The 21,706-nt window shown below is 39.4% G+C and overlaps 1 protein-coding gene across 1 annotated transcript; it reads right to left on the bottom strand.

Annotated features, from left to right (window-relative positions):
- Positions 1–8,532: 8,532 nt before the first annotated feature.
- On the bottom strand, positions 8,533–21,410 carry IGFBP3 (insulin like growth factor binding protein 3). Its single transcript, XM_020971545.2, has 4 exons — positions 20,497–21,410; positions 15,803–16,029; positions 14,267–14,386; positions 8,533–11,344 (listed from the first exon to the last, which is right to left on the bottom strand). Exons 1-4 carry the CDS (start codon positions 20,870–20,872, stop codon positions 11,219–11,221), a joined length of 849 nt encoding a protein of 282 aa, XP_020827204.1. The 5' UTR covers positions 20,873–21,410; the 3' UTR covers positions 8,533–11,218.
- Positions 21,411–21,706: the final 296 nt, after the last annotated feature.

The following is a 21,706-nucleotide window of genomic DNA, read 5'->3' as shown; positions in this document are numbered from 1 at the left end:
TTTCCTTTATTCTCTTTCATAATAATATCATATTCGATCTTCCCCCTTGCCACTTTCTGGACATAACACTCTCTATTCCCCACCAAAATGCTCACAACTCCCCTCATTGAACCATTTATTTTAGCACTTGCAGTCTATGGAACATAATGTTCACAAAGATCAACAGAAGCATGAAAGAGTGAAAAGAAAACCTGATTTGGAATCAAAAAGCATGGTTTCAAATTGAGTCCACCAGTTAACAAGCAGTTGTTTTTTTTTTTTTTTGCTAAGCTATGGGGTTAAGTGACTTACCCATGGTCACACAGCTAGTGTCAAGTGTCTGAGGCTGGATTCAAACTCAGGTCCTCCTGACTTCAGGGCTGGTGCTCTATCTACTGCACCACCTAGCTGCCCCCAACAAGTGTTTATTAAGTGCCTACTGTGTGGCAGGCACTGTACTAATGACAGGGGACAACAATGCACAAGACAATCTCTACTCCCAAAGAGCTCACTGTCTAATGAAGTGAGACAACATGCAAGCAACTATGTACAAAGAAGATATACGGAATATCCCCAAAGTCTTAGTGCAGTTTTGAACTATTCAAGCTTAAAACTGCACTAAGACATTTTGGATGCCCTGTATACAGCATAAAGTAGAGACAATCGACAGGAGAAAGGCACTAGGAGTAATGGGAACTGGGCAAGACTTTTTGGCAGAAAGTGGTATTTTAGCCTGGGGTTTGAAGAAAATCAGGGAAATCAGAGAGGCAGAGATGAGGAGGGAGAGAATGCCAGGGATGGGAGACAGGCAGAGAAAATGCCCAGAATCAGTAGATAATGTGTCTTTTGCAAGGAACAACAAGGAGGTGAGTGTCTTTGGATAAAAGATAGTAAGTGGTGAGGAGCAAGGTGTAAGAAAACTGAAAAGAAAGGAGGAAACCAGGTTATGAAGGGCTTTAAATGTCAAATTATATTTTATCCTGGAAATGTTAGGGAGTCACTGGAGTTTATTATATGGGGGTGGGAGGGATGGCCAGAATTCATGGGAGCTAATGAGATCACCAAGCAAAATAGTATGGAGGGAGAAAAGAAGAAAAGGGTTCAGGACTAGATAGCAGGCATGACCTAGATGAAGATACAGCAGAATTATCAATAAGAATGACAAGCAGCTAAGCTTCCAACAAGTATGGAACGGGGAGGGAAAGGCAGGTCAAAGGAGAAGCAAGAGAAAGCAGCTTCATGGAAACCTAGAGGGAAGCAAGAATCAGGGAGAAGAGGGCCATAATCCAGAGTGTCAAAGCTTCTAAGAAGTCAAGCAGGACAAGGACTGAGAAGAAGCCATTAGACTGGGTGATTAGGTGATCACTGGGAACTGAGGAAATGGGCAAGAGAGGGAGAGAGACAGAGAGAGACAGAGACAGAGAGAGGGGAAGTAGAAGGAGGGAAAAAAGGGGGGAGAAAGAGAGAGAGAGAGAGAGAGAGAGAGAGAGAGAGAGAGAGAGAGAGAGAGAGAGAGGAGGAGAGAGAAACAGAGACAGAGACAAAGACAGAGAGAGACAGAGACAGAGAGAGGGGGAGGAGAAGGAGGGGAAAAAAGGGGGGGAGAAAGAGACAGAGACAGAAGATTTTATATATATATATATACATATATATATATATATACATATATATATATATAGAGAGAGAGAGAGAGAAAGGGAGGAGGAGAGAGAAACAGAGACAGAGACAAAGACAGACAGAGAGAGACAGAGACAGAGAGAGGGGGAGGAGAAGGAGGGGAAAAAGGGGGGGAGAAAGAGAGAGAGAGAGAGAGAGGAGAGAGAGAGAGAGAGAGAGAGAGAGAGAGAGAGAGAGAGAGAAAGGGAGGAGGAGAGAGAAACAGAGACAGAGACAAAGACAGACAGAGAGAGCAGTTTCAAGTGACTTGTCAGATTGAAAGCCAGCCTGCAGAAAGCAGAGAGTGAGAAGAAAGGCAGTAGAAGTACTGACTATCAGTGGCCTTCTCTAAGAGTTTAGCTACAAAAAGAAAGGAGAGATATGATTGATGGGGAAGAATAGATCAAGTTAAAGTTTTTTGAGAATGGAGGAGTCATGGGTATTTTGGGAGGCAGTAGGGATGCAGCCAGCTTATAGGAAAAGAAAATTAGTAAGAAGGTAGGTGTAGTAGATCCGGCAATCTTTTGTAGAGAATGGAATAGAATGGAATCACTGTTGCTTGGGAGGGATTGCCCTTGGCAAGAAGGGCTACCTCTTCAGGAAGAAACTTTGGAGGGAAGTGTCTGACTGACATGTGATGGGGAAGAAGGGAGAAGAGGGGGCTTTCTGCAAATGGCTTCAATTTTTCCAAAGAAAAAGACTCTCAATTGACAGTGGAGGGGGCAGGGCAGAGAGGGAGCCATGAGAGGTTTGAGGAGGGATGAAGATGTTTGGAAGAGATACTGTGTTGAAGTAAGATAGTGAACTGATTAGTGTAAAAGGATTGCTTTGTCACAGTGAGGGCCCAGCTGAGATTATGTAACGTACATTTGTACTGTCAGGAAGATTTCATGATCTTCTCATTCAACAGCATGTGAGTAGGAGTGAAGGCAGCAGATGATGATACTGATCCAGGAATGAGACCTAGGAGGGCAAGGTCAGCAATAAGAGAAGAGGACAAGAGTCTAGAGAGAAGGAAACAGGACAGAGTTGGACTGGTTGACCAAAGGGTCAAGATGGGGAAAGGATGAGGGTGGGCTGTGGTCAGTGAAGGAATGATAGCCTGGAAAGTACTGAGGGGTTGAGGGACTAGAAGTAGTGGTAAGGATGAAGAATAGGTTTGGGGGTTGCTAGGCAGAGGGAGAGGTAGAATGACAACGGTTGTAATCAGGTAAAAGGATTTTGGAGTTCTTGAATATGGAAATGTTCCTGAAAAGGAAGGAGTGATAGAGATAGAGGAAAAGCCTAGAAGTGGCCATGGAGAGCATGGGATATTCCAACTCTCCTACTACAAGTGACTCAAAGGACAACTAGTGCTGTACAGGGCGGCCAGGGAAGGTGTGACATCAGGAGGGAACCAAGTCTCAGTGAATGCAGAAAGATGGAAGGAGTGGGAAAAGAAAAGTGTTAAGAGGAAAGCAAGTTGGTTACCAATAGAATAAATATTCTGAAGAGCATGGCGGAAGGGGTGAGTAGCTGTAGGGTGGGATGCTGGTTGGGTTGGGGGGAGGGGGTTGACTGGAGAGGAATGGGAATAAAGGTGATTGTAATGTGGGACAGAGAGGACCACTTCTTATTTCTGTGACCTTGATCAAGTCACAACTTCCAGGGACCATATTTCCTTCATCTGAAAAATGAGGGATGGGGATGGGAGGTCTCTAAGGTCCCTTCTAAAGCTAAAAGATTTTCATATGGTTTTGGTGGTGGTGGTGGTTGTTCAGTTGATTCAGCCATGTATGACTCTTCATGACCCCATTCAGGGTTTTCTTGACCGAGATACTGGAGTGGTTGGCCATTTCCTTCTCCAGCTCATTTTACAGATGAGGCAACTGAGGCAAACAGGGTTAAGTGACTTGCCCAGGGCCATATAGCTAGTAAGTGTCTGAGGTCATATTTGAACTCAGGAAAATGAGTCTTCCTGACTTTAGGCCCAGCCATTTCATGCACTGTACCACCCAGTTGCTGCTGTGGCTAGAAGGATACAAACATAGAATTTTAAAGCTGGAAAGGACTAATCCAGCAGATGAAGAAACCAAGGCCTAGATAATTTAAATGATTTACTTGTTGAAGGTCACAAGATTAACTAGTGCATGGATGATGGAAGAACTCAGATTTCATGATTTATAAGGTCCAGGATCTTTTCTACTACTTCCTACTGACATGATTTGGAGCCAGATCATAATGGCTTGTAGATGAAGGTTATAAAACTTCATTCAGTAGATATTGGAGAGTGATGAAGACTCTTAATCACAAAGGCAATACTGTAGCAAAGCTTTCAGAAGAAAGATGCATCTGAGAATGGTGAAGCAGCAGCCAGATTAGCTCCTGAAAGACATGGGTTCGGGTCTCAGATCTGCCCCTATGCGACCTTGGGCAAACATGTCCCTTCATAATTCTGGATTTCATTTTTCTTATCTGTAATATAAAGGGGTTGGCATAGATATCCTCTATAATCCCTTTGGGATCTGAGTCCATGCTCCTACGATTAATATAATAGCCATAGGTTAGCTAGATTGAATGTGTCCAGAATTGGATTGAGGGAATTCAGTTAGGATGCTTTTGTGATGGTATAGCTGAGAGGGAGTGAGGGCCTGAGCTAGAATCATGGCAGTAGGAATTTTTTAAAAAAATGAAATAACACATATGCAGATGAGGAGGAGGTAGGTGATGGAGAAACTGAGGTCTGGAAGGTGGGAAAAGAACCAAGAGATTACAGTCTCCTAGAAGTTAAGTAAGAAACCGTTTCAGTGGGTAGGGAGCAGCAATGTCACATGATTACTTACCTTTACCTTTGAGCTGGAAGGGAAGGAGGGATACTGAGGAGCTTTGAAATTCAGAAGAGAGGAGCCAGGAGAGATTGGCAGCTAAGTGATGTAATAGATAGAGTACCTGGTCTAAAGCCAGAAGTTCAAATCTAACTTCAGAAACTTACTAGCTGTGTGACCCTAGGGAAGTCCCTTCACCTCTGTTTGCCTCAGTTTCCTCATCTGTAAAATGGGGGGGGAATAATAATATCTACCTCCCAGGATTGTTGTGAGGATCAAATGAGAAAATTATTGTAAAAGCACTTAGTAAAGTACCTGGCTTTATGTAAATGCTACATATAAATATATGTTTGATATATTATATATAAATGTTATATATTATATATAATATATAAATGTTAACTATTATATAATATATATTTACATTTTCTAGAAATGTTAACTATTGTTACTATTTCCTACCAGTTACACTGCTTTTAGACCTCTTCATCATGCCTTTTTTCCCCAGGAAACTTATCTTTTGGAAATTTTATTATCCTGCAAAATTGAATCTACCTAGATTGAATGACACCTCATCAGTGCCCTCTGGCCTTTCGATTGGACCCTCTGACTGGGCCATAGGCTTCACTTCAGGGCCTTTATTTAAGAAAAGGGCTCAGCCAAGTCTTCCAATTTCCTGCCAGCTTCACTGCTTTGGGATCTCTTAGGACTTCTTTGGGCTTCATCTTTTTCCTACCTCCCCAGCCCCTATTTTTAGCTTCCTTTTCTGTGTTGTCTTTCCCTATTAGTTTATAAACTACTTGAGGTCAGGGACTTATTTTTTTAAACTTGCATTTGTATTCCCACTGCCAACCACAGTACCCGGAACATGGTAGGTACTTACTAAATGTTTGCTTGTTGATGAAATAAATGGCTTCAATAATCTCATTAAAGGAAGAGTTAACTATGTGGCACAGTAGATAGAGCACAGGACCTGAAGTCAGGAAGACTTGAGTTTGTATCTGGCCTCAGACAGTTACTAGCTGTGTGACCCTGAACAAGTCACTTAACCTGTATTAACTTCAGTTTTCTCATCTGTAAAATGGGGATAATAACAGTATCTACCTCCCAGGGTTGTTGTGAGGATCAAATGAAATATTTATAAAGAGCTTGACATATAGTAGGTGCTATATAAATGTTAGCTATTAATAGTATTATGAGATAGAACACCAGGCTGAAAATGAATGAGCTTGACTAAGAGGTATAAGTTTAAGGTTACATACAGTAGGCACTGCTTTGGGGAACATATTGCCAACTAGTGAGAGTGTTTGGTGCACGGGGCCAACTTCATAAATGCATTTAAAAATAGCTAATAATAGTATCTGCACAAAATGTATCTTCAAATAAGCTTTTAAACACAGTTCAGTTGGGGACAGACAGATAGCAGAATATATGAATCCATGAGGGAAGAATAGCTGGGACATTGGTACCCATGAAAAAACTGTTGTTGGGGTAGGCAGGAAGCAGTGTCAGGAAAGAGTTCAGCTGCTGTGCAGCCACAGAGAGGGGAAGAAACACATCTTCGGGTAACTTCTCACTTTAACTATTATTTTAACATATTTTCATTAATTCAGTGCTAAACTAAGTTATTTCTATGGTGCTGAAAGAGTTTCAGTGGCATTAGCACCATCTATTTTTAATGCCCTGGGAAAAGCTTCATTAACCCCACCTTAGTTATATCTCTGTCAGGGATGGGTGAAAAAAAAAAAGCCAAAGTGAGGTTAAACAGCATGAATTCAGAGTGGACCCAATAAACATAATCTAGCTCTTTCTCTAATACTGTTCTGCTGTGGGAGAAGAGAAAGGGGATGATGGTTTTTATTTAGTATTGGGAATTGGTAGGATAGACAATAGCTGGAGGTCAAGGAAGTAAAAAGAATGCTTAAATGTGTCACTGAAATGACTCATCATGAGGCCCAGAGGCATGAAAGGCAAGAGTAACTAGAAGGAAGAACTGAACTGGGAGAAGAGGAAGGGAGGAAAAATTTTGAGGTATGTGGAGGGGGGCGTGGAGTTTCAATAATGGTGAAGAACAGGTTCAACAGGATTGAGGAATGAGAAGCGGTAGAAGATTAGAAGGTTGGGCTGGGAGGTCCAGAAATAGTTGAGAGAAATGATTATTAATAACTAATATCTTGGGGGAGATTCAGAACGCTATCCTTCTTCTAAATTCCTGATCTTAAAAAGTTCAGTTTCTTAAAGGACATTATTGATAATGAGATTGCATTAACTCTTCTCATCTTGGTTAGAGCCCACCCAGCTTTACAATGAACTTAATCTAAGGTGAGGAAGCCCATTCCATTCAAGCTTGGATGGAGACAGATCCTTTTAAGGCTGGGGTGGTCTGAGATGGTTTCTCAGTCCAAGGATCACTCTCAGCCCCTCATTATATACCTAAGGTATATAAACTGTAAGACCCACCACCATAATGATCCTTGGTCTAAGAGAAATGGCCAAATGACCATCATTTTATTAATAACCTGCTGGCCTTATTAATACAATGATTAAATTACCTAGAAAGTATGTCTCTCAAAACTTTTTAAATTGTCCTCCATAAAGCCTTTCTCTTGCCACTTTAGCCCACAAGTGACTTCTCCTTCTGAATGCCTATGACATTTGTCTGCATTGGTCGTTTGAGAATTTACCACATGGCCCATTGTATTGTGAATTTGGCTTTTCATATGTATTTATATTGTCTTCCTAACTAGATTATGAATCTCTTGAAAGATATGTAATCCTTACACGCGCGCACACACACACACACATACACACACACACACACACACACACACACACACACACACACACACGCTCATAATACCCAGTATAGTGCTTTATACGTGTGCTCTATAAATAGTAGACGCTCAATGGATAAAACATCCCCCAAAATGGAGACACTAGTGTCTCTTCCTAGCCCATTCCTGGACCTTATGATCCTTGTATTCAATTACCTCTTTGAGTCTAGTTGACATTGTTTCTACTTTGAGGACTTTTGCCTTTGGAGAATAGAATTGACACTTGGATAATCCCGTTTTTTAACCTATTAGAGCTTTATTTACACATGTATGGAATGGAAGGACTGATTGCTAAGTTGATATACTATGAACCTATGAGGTTTCCTGATATTCCCTAATGCCCTCATTGACATCTACCCATGGTATATCATCCATTTACGAGGCAGAGAATGCCAGGAGACAAGGTGAACCAAAGTGGCCTGCATAGAGGTCAGTTGACATGTCTATGAGGCCAAGGAACACAAAATTGCTTTATCCTTTGATTCATCTTAGCCTAGATTGTCCTGAGCTTGATTTTTCAGAGCTTCAGGAATGGATGGCATGTGTTCCAAACAAATCACAAAGAGCCAGGGGACAAAGATTAGTTATGCCTCGAGAGAGAAGCAGGGATGGAGGAAGGAGGAGGATAAAACAAAACAAAACAAAACAAAACAAAACAGAAAACAAACAAATAAAAAACCCAAACCCAACAACAATAAAATATGAATAGATTTGTGGAATAATGTTCATGTGTCACTACTCAAAAGTGGCCAATATAAAGACTAGGCTGAAATAAATTCACTAGCATTTTAACTAACATCTTTGCTTCAGAAACTGGGAGCAAAGAATGAGGATAGTGACTTTTACCTTGGACAGGGAATTGGCCAAGGTTGCCAACTGTGTGTCTATAGGCAAATCATTTGCCTTAGCTGGTTTCCTCATTTATAAAATGGGAGTGATGATCATAATTCTAGTACTCATCTCACAGAATTGTTTGGGGGAAGTGCTATGAGATAAGATTATCATTCATTTTTATGAATGATAAAGAGAGTTTCCCCTTTCAAGCATTGCTTCAATGGGAAAACAAAAGAATATCCTTGTAACTTGCTAGTTAAATTGAGACCTTGTTTTAATGCAAATGGCAGAAAGAGAAAAGAGTATGGTTCCTTCTCTGGCATGAGTGTGTCTATGACAGTGATAAGAATCCTTTGCATTTCACACCAGGTATGTTTGCAGGGATTGGGCAGAGAGTAGTTTAAAAATCCAGAAGCAGTCAACTCTTGAACAAGGGGGTAAGCGATTCTTTTTTTAATAGCAAAAACAATTTTATTTACTATTTGTAAATACATCGCAAGATGATTTTTTTTTTCAAAAAATACCTTCTCTCAAAAACAAAATCAAAAACAAAAACCTGGTCAATAGCCAGAATCTGCTGGTTAATCACGAATTTATTTCCTCCCAAGAGAAATCCATTTGAGGTGCAATGGCAGTACACTACACATATTTAGGAATCAAATCAGTGTAAGATATTGATGACTCCAATTGCTTCAGTCAATCAGAAACCTTTGATCTGAGCTGTCAGTATTCCAATGGAAATGAGATTGGCCTCTAAAAATAGAGCAGGTCTGTTTCTTAATATATAGAATCCTTTAATCAATTGTCTATATATTTATATTATCTAGTATTTCTAGCACATTATCTAGTGTCATCTAGTATATGTTTCTATTACACTTATTTTGACTATATGGTATATAATATGCTCAAAATTCATTATAAATGTTTCTTCTCTGCATATATTTGTATATTATAAAAAGAAAACTATTTGAAACTTTAAAAATACAGATGATTCTCTATGTGCTGCTAGACACTGTGTCACTGATGAGTCTCCACTGTTTGCTTATTCTTTGTTTCACTATTTTTACATTGTTTTAAAGGGGAAAAAATTATATTTAAAAAAAAAGTTATTGGCTGTTAGAGAACATATTCCCAACAAGAAGTTTGACTTTAAGGTTGTTGGGTTTACAAATATTACTATGTGGACAGCAGAAAGATAAGATTATTGTTTCTCATGTTGTAGGCCAGAGTCTCACTTTATTTTTTGCTCTTTCGGAGTCATCTGACCTGGGAGCACCATAGAAATGCTTAGAGTTCTGAACTGTGGTTAAGTCCATCAGAGTTCTAAAGCAAGGCAAAGAAATGATAATAATGATAATAAATCTGCATTGCTTGTTTTTTTAGCTGCTACAAAGGGCTTACAACTTACTTCTGAAAGTATCACTCTTCCCTTTTCCAGATGAAATTGTAGCACATTTCCTCAATACTTCACAAAGCAGCTCTTGCTATTTAAAAACACGAAAAAAAATTGGCTCCTTTCACTTACATGAAACCATCTCCTTGCCTCAGAGTCAGAGCCACAGAAGGTATCATGTTACCCAATACAGGAGAATGAGGCAGTATTTCAAGAAAACATGAGTTAAATTTCTTTTTCTCTTCCTGGTAAAGTCCATTTTCACTTTACAAAGCATGAAAATGCCAGCCTGGACTCTATTCAACCCACACCATTCGAATTTGTTTAAAAATAATGAGCAAAGTCAGAGAATCAATCAGTTCAGTGAAGCCACAGTGTACCATAGGCTACTGAGTTATGGCAACATTTGGCTGATGCTTACATTTTCTTTTATATGAATGAAGCAACAAGGACAATCAAATTGCTTTTCATTAACTACTGGAAAGTGGACATCCACTCAGCTTCCTATTTGCAATAATCAGGCATTCCAAGAACCTCTTTCTACACTTTGGTTAAAAATCAATTCACCACGGCAAGAAATGAAAATCAAGGCTGTTGCCTGCAGCTGATCCATGCACATTACAGGTGGCAGTGGCAGTCACTTGTGCAAAATAAGGCGCAATTGAGCTCCACATTAACTAAAACAAAAAGAAAAAAGAAATACATTGAAACAAAATTTAAAAAAAAAACACAAACCCAACGGTTCCATTCTGCCATTGGGTACTACAAACACAAGGCATACTGAAGTCAAATTATGTAGTAGATGTACGTTGTAGCATAAAATATCTTAATGAATGAAATTGTAAAAGATAATTTGTCTGGATTTCATGGCCAAAAATCTATGATTTGAAGGTTTTTTCTTTTCTCCTAAAAGCAAAACAAATTTTAATTAATTTTTTTTCTTCCACTTGATAAATTTATCTTGGAAGGAGAAGGCTATTGCTATTATGATAGGTTTTTTTTGTTTCTTTTTAAACTTACACAGATTCAACGGCATACTTCAAAATGATGGTGTAACATTTCATATTCACATGTTACATTTAAATAAAGTTTATTTTAAAAAATTATATTAAATACAGACTAACAGAATATTCATAATATATTTTACAGAGAAAAATAGCCATGTCTTTATTTTAGAAACATGATTCTTTAAAAAGTTCTTTGAGATTTTTTTATAAAACATTTTACCCGTGAAGACGTTTTTTCCCATCAGACCTGTTTAAAGAAAAGCTTAAATTTTTAAATTCCTTATTTTTTTTTCCCTTTTATATCTTAAAAAGTGTACACTCTATAAAATTTTTAAAATAACACACAGTATCTTTTGGGATCAAATGGGTCACAGGCTGTTTTTTGTTGTTGTTGTTTTTAAAGTCAGTGGAGACTCCCTGAATCTTTTCTGAAGTGCCTTTTTCTCTGTCTCTGGGGATCAATAGTGCAGATTTACATGGGATTTCAGACCTCCCTCAGTATTGTAGAGAAGGCAAGTAGGAAGGCAGGAGCAATGGCAGGGCACAGCTGCAGTGTCCATAGAGTCTAGAAAAAATCCCCTAAAAATCATTAAGAGAAGGCAGAACTTGAAACTCCAATGTCGTCCATGCCTTCTCCCAACCACTCCAAAGGTCTCTGATGGGTGAATTCTGTGGCCATACAGAGATTCCATAGGAGTTGGCATCTGGCACTTATTTATTCTCCAAGTTGTAGCAGTGGGCATCTCCTTTCCCTTTGGCATCATATCCAGGGAGTGGCTGTCCGTATTTATCCACACACCAGCAGAAACCCCTCTTTCTTCCTTTGGATGGGCGGCACTGTAAAAGAAATCATAGAAGTTAGGAGGCGGCCTCTTCTTCCTAGCACCATTATCTTAGAAATGTCTGACCACTCTTGCCCTGAGCAAAGGACACATCAATACTCCAGTGTAAGAAATGTAAAGAACTCTGATTCTTGTCTGCAGAAGGCAGGGGTGGGGAGATGTAGGCTCACTATTGACACCTCAAGATGCTTAATAGCATCTAATTAATAGAGAACAAAAATTATGGCTCACAAGATGATATAAACACAAAGGATAACCTAGTAAATTTCATGCCTCTGAGCTATATTTATAGCATAGCACACTGTTCATTCAGAAAAAAAATGAATTTGTATTGTTTTGGGAAATAAACAACTGACTATCTGAAGTTATGGTGCTTTACAAAGGCATTTTGCTGTAATGGCAAGACTATTGGATTTGGAGTCAGAGCACATGGTTCTCAATCCTGGCTCTGCAATTTACTATGTTGGGCAAGCCATTTAATTTCTCTGAAAATTTTTCATTTATTTTCTCATCTTAAAAAAAATAGCTTCTATAGTCCCTTCTAGCTTTAATTCTGTGATCCTGGGAAGTAATAATCCCTCAGCTGGCCTCTATTTGCTCATGCACTGATGTGGTGACAATAAACAAAAAAAAAGTTCTTCCATTATTTTGATTTTGAAAGCTGAGGTTAGGCAGGCATCTGTTTACTTAACATTGTAGCTTATATTTGTTAAAGAATCTCTCCAACCTGTACCTGACCAAAAGTCTCTTTTACAATATTGCTAACAAGAAATCATTCTGAGTCCATTTAAATCTTTTGGCTAAGAGGCAGCATGCTCCCCTCTCAGGCAGTCTAGCTCTTTTGAAGGATAAAAACCTTAGATTTATCTCTTTCCCAATTGCTAGCCCATTAGATCATTACACATACGATTTCTCTTACATAATGTAGCCCATGCTATGCTGATATGTGGATGGTTAATCTAAACTGTTCTGAAGAAAGCATATCTCTATTGCTATTTGTTTCTAATGCAATTTTACCTAAAATTTTATATAGATGCAAAATTAGGCCTTTTGCCAGAAAGAAAATATCCAAGGAAAGAAAGGAACTGGAAAAGAAAATAAGGTTTCACGCCCTTCACACCAAGAAGGGTGGTGAGACCATTGTGCAGGTAGGAAGATCCCTTTCATGACTATTCTGTACTTTCTGTTTTGTCTTATATTGCTTAAGCACTTAGAAAACATGGACTGTTTCATTTACTTTGTTGTGGATGATGTTGATACCTATGTATGTATGTATGTATGTATGTGTATACATACATACATATATGTGTGTGTGTGTGTATACATACATACATATATATATATATACATATATATATATATATATATATATATATATATATATTCAACAGAATGCTTCCCTGCCCCAATCTCCCCACCCCCCAATGATATTATTTATTCTATCATTTTTTTTTTCAGTTGTGTCTGACTCTTTGCGACCCCATTTGGGGTTTTCTTGGCAAAGATATTAGAATGATTTGCCATTTTCTTCTCCAGGCCATTTTATAGATGAGGAAACTGAGGCAGATAGGGCCAAGTGATTTGCCCAGGGTCACATAGCTAGTTAGTGTCTGAGGCCAGATTTGAACCCAGGGAGATGAGTCTTCCTGACTCCAGGCGCAGGGCTCTATTACTGCGCCACCTAGCTGCCTATGCTATTAATAATGATAACTTAGCTAAAGTTCACATTTAAAAATTGATGGCTTTTTTCTTTTTCCCTCCAAAGAAAAATACATATACTGGAACTCAGGGGCACGAACCTGTCCTCTTTATTCAAATTGCCAAAGTCATGCTTGGAAAACCTGAGATTTAGAACTAACAGGGATTTTAAAGATCCAAATCCCTAAACTGAGAGTAAAAAAAAAATGTTGAGTGATTTCCAAGGTCACACAACTGCTAAGTAAGATGTAGCATTCAAGCCTACATCTCCTGACTTTAAAACCAGTAAATGCTTTTTCCACTACAACAGGAAATATTTTCACATGATCGGAAAACTCTGAAAGCGTACCAAGATGCATGAAGAAGGCAGGTCTAAACCAATTAATAGGAGATAAGTAAAAGAAAAAAGAATAGATTAAAGGGAAGTAAAGTATCTCTACATATACGTACTCATTCATGATTCTATCCTTGCTGCAATTAGGAAAACCAATCTGCTTCCTTTTGCCAAAGTATGATTTGTACAATTAGGAGTACATGCTTTTTACTTGCCTTACTTGTGCACAGTTTAGACATTGAAGAAAGATTTCTAAATGAATGAATGACTCCTAATCTTTTGATAGTAATAATGGAAACACATTAGTTCAGTTTTGTTTTTTTTTTAATAGCATCATCGATTTAGACTCGGAGTAAATGCAGAGGATCATTTAGTCCAGCCCTCTGTCAATTTTAATATAGCCCAAACTGATTCTGTTGGGGAGTTCTCATATCGATTTACAAAAGAGCAAATTCCTACTGCAGTTGTATGGAAGCTGTTTCCTTCTGCCCCATGGGGCAAAATAAACAAGCAGTGCTTTGGAAAATGGAACTATTTTCCAATACTAGTATTTGAAATTGTGGTCAACTCACACATAAAGAGGGATGGCATTTCTCAACAGAGTCAGCTGTCCTTAATAATACAAATTAAAATTAGTCAGTGGTCATTAGTCAATGATCTTGCTCTCCACTCCTGACACTACAATTTTGGCTTTATCCTGGGTGGTATTAACTGTTTATTGACCTAAATGAGTGTGATATACAAACCAGAAGTGAGAGTAGAACTGCATCTGAAATGAATTTGAGATATCATTGTGATGTCAGGCTTTCCTGAATATTAGTGAAGAAATGGGGGATAGGTAGAGGGGAAGATGGGAAGTAAAATTTCATGAAGGCTATCACTCACTTGCTTCTTCTTATAAAATCCTTTCTTGTCACAGTTTGGAATATGAATCCCTCTTGGGCTCAAGACATTCAGAAACTTCAGGTGGTTCAACGTGTCTTCCATTTCTCTGCGGCAAGGCCCCTGTTGGTTATTTGATAAATAGGAAAAAAAAAACCACCATAATTTCTCTCCCTCTAGTAACTTAAAACAAGTTACTAATTTTAAGAAAATGAAAACTCAGACAATATTTTCACTGATGTAATACTTTAAATTTCTGTGAGGGCAGGTACTATATTGAATTCCTTATGCATTATCCTCTCTTCCCTTCTGCCTCCCCTGCATTTAGCAGAATGCCTTGCATGTAGGAGATGCTCAAATGTTTGCTAAGTGAATGACAGGGAGTATGCAGAGGGCTCCTACTCCTGAGTCCCTATGGGTTTGATCTTGGTATGATTCCTACAGGGCTCATGTGTCTCCACTTAAGTATTAGCAATGGATGCCATCTCGTATGTAAGCACCCCAAAATAGGAACTTTATGTTCACAACCTTGTATAAACACATACACTTCCACTACTACATCCATTTCCAATCTCTGAGAAAAAATCCAAGAAGGATGTTTATTTGTGGTATTATAATAATAATAATAATAATGATGATGATGATGATGATGATGATGATAAAACATGCTGCCTTCAAGTTTGTAAAGTGTTTCTAGGTGCATCATCCTTTTTCAGCCTGACAAGAACCCTGGAAAGTGTTTGTTAACAAAATTATTAATAGTATTGATAGTAATTAATATTAATAAGTATGTGATTATTATTATTCTAGTTTTAAAGATGAGGAAACTGATTAGAATGGAGTACTAATTAGTGCTGTTCTTCCCCTGCCTCTTCCTCTCCACATTCTACCAGTTCTTCTGGAAACTTAAAAAAAACGTTTCTTCCTTTGAACTATATTGCTTGCATCCATCCCACTGACTCTTACGATAGTCTATATTGTCCCTTAAAGACAAAATTTGCATCTTATTGACCCTTGTATACCCTTCAGCACTTATTTTCATGTCTTGTACCTGGCAGGCTCTCCATATGTATTTCCTGGATGAATGAGTATGATGCAGTCAGGCAAAAGAGGTCAATAGTAGCTTTCAAAAGACATCATTTTCTTAAGTAGTGGCATGATTTAGTAAATCTGTCATGGTAACAATTAGTCCACCATGTGTTTCCTACTCTGCCTTTGCATAGATTCCAGATGGTATCCTTCCATTTTTATAGACTTCAAATGTAGCTTAGTGAGCAGAAATGGGTGTTATTAATACTCTTGACTACTAATACCAAAGCTCAACTACAAAGTTGTTTTTTTTTCCTTCTCTCACTGTTAAACACTTCAAATATTAACTTTTAATGTAACTAGTAACAGAAAAAATACTTGGTAATGAGCATTTTGGATGACATTATGTCAAGAGCCAATATATAAATTTTCATTTCTCATTGCCCCCTGGGTAGGGGACAGGAGGTGCATGCAGGAAGAGGGAGGATAAAGTAAATTCAGAATCCTTACATATTCAGTCTCCTGTTTGGATTCAGAAGAGAAGTTTTGTGTGTCTGTGCTTTGTGATTCATACTCCATTTTGTAGCGCTGAGTGTCTTTGGCCTGTCCTTTCCTGATGATGTCTAGTTTGGTGTGGTGTGGATGGAATTTGGAATCAGGTACCCGGGGAACATTGGGGATTGCCTGGTTCTCCATGCTGCTAGTGTTCCGGTCTTCTTCTTCATCACTGGCATTTCCTTGAAAGAGACCAAACAGAAAAATGGAATTATACAATCTTCATTATTAACCCAAGAGCAAAACTTACAATAATAGGGTTTCTGTTTCATAATGAGATATTATTATCTAAATATAGGAAAAAAAATACTACAGGTATTTTTGAGACTATTAATTGTTGAGGTATTTAAGAGCCAGTAGGGCTTAGTTGATAGAGAGCTGGCCTCAAAGCCAGGAAGACCTGAGTTTCAGTTCTATCTTCAACCCATGTTGGCCCCATGTCCTGGGCAAGTCATTTAAACTCTAAGTGCTCTAGATCAGTAGTGTCAAACTCAAATAGAAATGGGTCTCTAAAGCTACATATTGACTTAGAAAATCACAGATTAGCATTATCTATGTTGTATTGTATTTTTATTTATTTTGTTAAATATTCTTCAATTTCATTTTAATATAATTTGCTATATTGGGGAGTTTGGGGGATTGAAAATTTGATGTCTCTGGTCTAGGTAATTCTTGAAGACCATAAGTTGAAAATGAAAGTGTCAATCTAAATTGGCAGGAGCTTCTTATGTCAATGAAATAATATGTTTAGACCCTATCCTTATTCTTGAGACTAACGATTTTTAAAATTTATAAAAATTTCCCTAAAATCACTAGTCATTTTGGTCTTAGAAGCTATTAAAACTCATATTCTTAAATGGATTTATTTACTAATTGTAACATCTAATTATAATTAAAAATAGGGGTTATCGTAAAAGCTTACTTTAAAAAAAATGTTTCTTTTTACATAGCCAAGGGAGTTTGTTTTGCTTTTTGTCATTTTCCACCAGAAGGGGTCAGGTATCATCTGGGTCATGATGTGATCCTTTCTAGAATCGGGACCCAAATCAGAAATCTGTTAGCAATACTACCAATGCAAGTTACCTAAGTATCTAAACACAGAAAGCTATTTCAGAGACCCATTCAATCAGCAAACGGATTAGGTGAACTGAATTACCATCTACAAAACGTGATACTTCAAATATCCCTTGATATTTCCAAGGTTACAAAGAAACAGCAGGTGGTAGAGTAGAGAGAGGCTGGGGCTTTCAGTGAGAGAGTCTGAGTTCAAATCCTAACTCTGCCCTGTTTACCATCTGGATTAGAGTGGGTTGGTCATTTAACTGCTTTTAAGACTTCTGTTTTGGGGGCAGCTAGATGGCACAGGCCCTGGATTCAGGAAGACCTGAGTTCAAATCTGGCCTCAGACACTTGACATTTACTAGCTGTGTGACCCTGGGCAAGTCACTTTACCTCATTGTCTCACCAAAGAGAGAGAGAGAGAGAGAGACAGACAAAGAGACAGAGAGACAGAGAGAGAGAGAATTCCATTTTTTAGTAATGTAAATGAGTGTAATGGTCTAGAATCTTCTAAGGTTCTCTCACACTCAAAATCTCATATCTTATCTCTTTAATGGGGAATATTAAATGTTTGATCTCTATATTTTGAAAGAAATGCTTAAAATAAGTTCTGATTTTAAAATTTGATATAAATTCCAGAATGTATACATGCATATTATACCATTGTGATTCTCACTGTTATGGAATAACTACTTCAGGCACCAGAGTCTAAAGGGAAATCTGTCAGGACTTCCTACTTGTAGCTTCTGGGCAGGCACCCAGCATTGAAACCTCTATGGGGGCCAAAAATAATAATAATAATGTAAAAGAATGACATTCCTTGGACTCAGTGTGTTTTTTTTTTTTACCACAGAGATCTAATCTGAAAAAAAGCCAGACACAAGGTACCTAATAACGGAGAGAGTTGCCTTACTTACAGAAGACATAGGTTTAAGCCTGTGCTATTTCTTTAGCAGCCTTGTGAAGGTAGGTCAGTGTCTTAGCTTCTCTGGGCTTCAGATTCTAAATCTATAAAATGGGGCTAATACCTATCCTGCCTATCTCATAGGCTTGCCAGAGATAATGTAAATTGAAAAGTGCTACATAAATGTAAAGCAGTATTGCATGCTTTTACAATCTACTACTAAGACTTTTCAGACAACTTTGAAAATCTTGTTCTCTAGTCAATGGTATCTGTATCTTTGATTATGTTGTTTGTGGCTTAAGGAGATTATTTCCTCTGAACTATCATAGAAATTATTAATCACAGCCTGCATCTCTTAGGTACTTGGTTATAATTGTTATCTATGTTTTTTAATTGTTATTTAATTTTTTATATGCCTTCTCTCCCTAAGAATGCATAGATCCTAGGCTACTTGGAAGGAGGGACTACCCTGAGGCCTTTATTTCATTATATGAGTGTCCTTAATGTTGAACCTGGTGCTTTGCATAGAGCAGACATTCAGTAGATATTTGATTTGACTTCATGTCCTTTTCCCTTACAGGATATTAAAAGGAAAAATTAAGGAAGGAAAAAATTATTTAGTGGACATGTAAAGCCTTATAAAGAAAGAATCTCCTCTCCCCAAGATCACAAAGCTTCATTGGTTGGCATATTCCCAACCTGTAAGCTAACTGTCCCTATGAAGCTGAAAAAAAATGACTTTGGCAATGTATGATGATGTCTGTGTTCTTTTGATAAAACATACACAGTTACTTTTTTGATATTTTTCCAGATGGCTTTGAGAAGTCACTAGAATCTCAAAAAAAAAATCACAATTCAATACTTATAACAAAACTTCCATAATCATCTTTTAAATTTCAACAAAAATCCATACTGCATTTTTAACCAATTAAAAAAAAACACATCTATTCAGATATATACTCAATAATCCTATTCTTATCTCAGTTCCCATCACCAAAAAAGAAAATGATTTTCCCTTTTGAAGGAAGTATGGCTTCTTGCTGGACTGGGTGCGCTGGGTTCATATCCTACACTTAGTGATAGTACAGTGACCATGGGGAATTGACTTAACTTCTAAGCCCCAATTTCTGAATGTGTAAGGTAGTAATGACCATTGTTAATACCTACCTTGAAGGTCTGTGATAAAAATCAAAATGAGAGAATGTGTATAAAATGCTTTGTAAACCTTTATGGATTATTTAAACCAGCTATTGTTACTCTTATTTGGTCTAGATTAATGATTTCATCTGTCGAGGGCACTCCCAGTGAGTAAATTCCCTTCACTAACAAGGATCAGCAAGAGGGCAACTTGAAGCCTTAGGGAGTTGCTGGGGCTCTGACAAGTTAAGTGACTTGCCCAGTCAGTATGTGTCATGGGAGGGGGTTGGACCTAGGTCTCAATGACTCGGAAGCCAGTCCTCTATCCACTATTCTGTGTTGCCTCTCCATTTATTATTACCGAATGTAAATCTGTTTCTGTAGTCAAAAAAGAAGTCACAATTCCCCTGTCCCCCGTTTAATCAATTACCAAAGGACGTTTTTAAGTCATACTGTTGTTGGTGGTACCATTGGCGTCTGACTTCACAGGGACACTGCAAGGACTTTTACTTCCATATTACAGTAAGGAGAATTGCCATCGAGGGTTTGAAATTCAGCAGAAAACTTGCCAGCTCCGTTAAAATAAATAAAATAAATAAATAATGTGCTACTCCAGACAACTCCACTGCGTGTTCGCAGCCGGCTCAGAGACCTGCCAGCAGGACATCTTTCTTAGTCTTCTCCTCACTGCCTCCTTCAAGTTCATCCAGATTCCCCCGCCTCGCCTCCCCCTCCCCCACAGCAAATTGCAGAATGGAAACGCTTATTGAGTTGCTTCTCACTTGCCTCCCTCTCTACCTCGCCCCTCCCCCCACTCGAGGTAGCGTAATTGGTTTTGCAGCTAAACCAGGCAGGAGGAGCACGTTTCAAGTCTCAGGCTTTCCCGAGCCAAGGACGTTTCCCCGCACCCCTCCCCCATCTCATGCAACCAGGAGGCTCCTCCAGCAAGCTCCTCACTCCCCTTTCTCTCATTCATTTGCACCCATATCAGACAGAACTGAGAAGAGGCCAGGCTTCCCTGAAAGTTGGGGGCTTTCGAGTGACTACTGTGAATCGCCTTCTCTGGGGATTTACCATCAAACTCACCCAAGGTACATACACCCTCAGATGCCCCAACAGTTTGCCATTCTCTTCTGCACTACTTGGTTTGGGGATGTTTCCTCCTCCCAACCCACCATTTCCCCTTTTCTCCCCTCTGCGTCCTTTTCTCCTATTGAGCAGCTTCTAAGAAAATTGTTGGCCCTGATCATGAGCCCCCGCCTCCGAAAAAAAATTACCTCGTTTCATCCCCAGATTTCCCAGTCAGCAGGAGGACAGCCTGGCATCATCAGAACCCTGAACTGAGATTCCCAACCTCTGAATATAGTTTCTACTGAAACTTGAGTGAAGTCCAGGACTCAGTTTCCTCCTCTGTAAAACGGGGAGGTTGGACAGGACGCTAAGGTCTCTTTCAGCTCTAACTAGTTAGACGTCGCTACACTTTTGCGGGCACTTGGTAAACCCTCTTGCCCTATGTTCGCTTTTCTCCATCCCTCCCTCTGCTTCTTACCTGTAGCATGGGGTCCTTGCATCAGGAATGTCTTCAGCTTGCTGGCGGTCACATTGGTACAGAGGCCCCGGCCGTCTAAGAGCGCCTGTAAGGGTCTGGGCTCTCCCGGCTGGGGCTGGCAGCTGAGACCCGCCCCACAGCGCTCAGTGTACACGCCGCACGGGTTGCCCTCTTGCAGGGCGCAGGTCAGGCAGCATCCGCAGCCCGGCTCGCGCACCAGCTCAGCGCAGTCTGGCACCAGCGGCTTGCACTGCTCCAGTGCCCGCGTGTCGCATGGCTCGCAGCGGACCACCGGCCCCACGGCCATCGCCAGCCGGCTCAGCAGCGCCAGTGCAGCAGCTGCTGCTGCCCAAAGTAAGTAAAGCTTGGACTCCATAGCAACCAGCAGAGGGGAGGGCTAAAGGCAGCGTTGTAGAGGCGGTCACGAGAGAGGGAGCGAGGGAAAGAGAGAGAAAGAAAGAGAGAGGGGGAGGGGGGACAAGGGGAAGGGTGGGAAATAGACGGACACACAATACACCCCCTAAACCTGCGAGAGAACAAGAGTCTCTTTGCAGGAACTCCTCCGGAACTCTTCCTCTATAATAATCGTGTTATTATATACTGATACAATAAGACCAGTAATAGAGCCAATTTTGGTTTCCAACTTCTTAAGTTACAATCAGCTCAAACTCTTACTAAATCTATTCCTTCTACTACTACCTCCTTCCCACTCTGTCTCCCTCCCCAACAGGGGGGAATTAAAAAAAAAACTCGAGAAATACACAAGCTCGAGTCAGAAGATCTGAGTGCTGATAGAAGAAAATGATGCTATTTTAAAAGGAAATAAAATAAAACAAGGAAACAATGTTCCCTATTTTATTCTCTTTGTAGGCTCCTGCTCCCTGTAACTCTTTCCTCCCATCTGTTCTCTCATTCAGCTGAAGTCTTGCCTATATAGAGACCCAGCCTGGGACACGCCCCGGAACATGAATAATGAATAACTGAACCTCATGCTAAAGGGGAGTGACTAAGAAACTCAGGTTTTGGTTCAGAAAGCCCTGCAACCCAGGGCTGGGCGCTTCGTTTGAGTTCAAGTGCGTTTCTTAGAAACTCTCCTTTAAGGAGATGCACGGGATGAATCTTTTAAAAATGCATCATGTGTCTCTTGTTTCAAGGAAAATGTTTCTCAATATTTCTTCTTTTTTGGCACCGTGAGATATATTACACGAGG

This window comes from Phascolarctos cinereus, unplaced genomic scaffold (genome assembly GCF_003287225.1).
Source record: "Phascolarctos cinereus isolate Bilbo 61053 unplaced genomic scaffold, phaCin_HiC Scaffold_4;HRSCAF=312, whole genome shotgun sequence".
NCBI classification, from domain to species: Eukaryota; Metazoa; Chordata; class Mammalia; order Diprotodontia; family Phascolarctidae; genus Phascolarctos; species Phascolarctos cinereus.
This window is presented reverse-complemented; position numbering and strand designations above follow the sequence as displayed.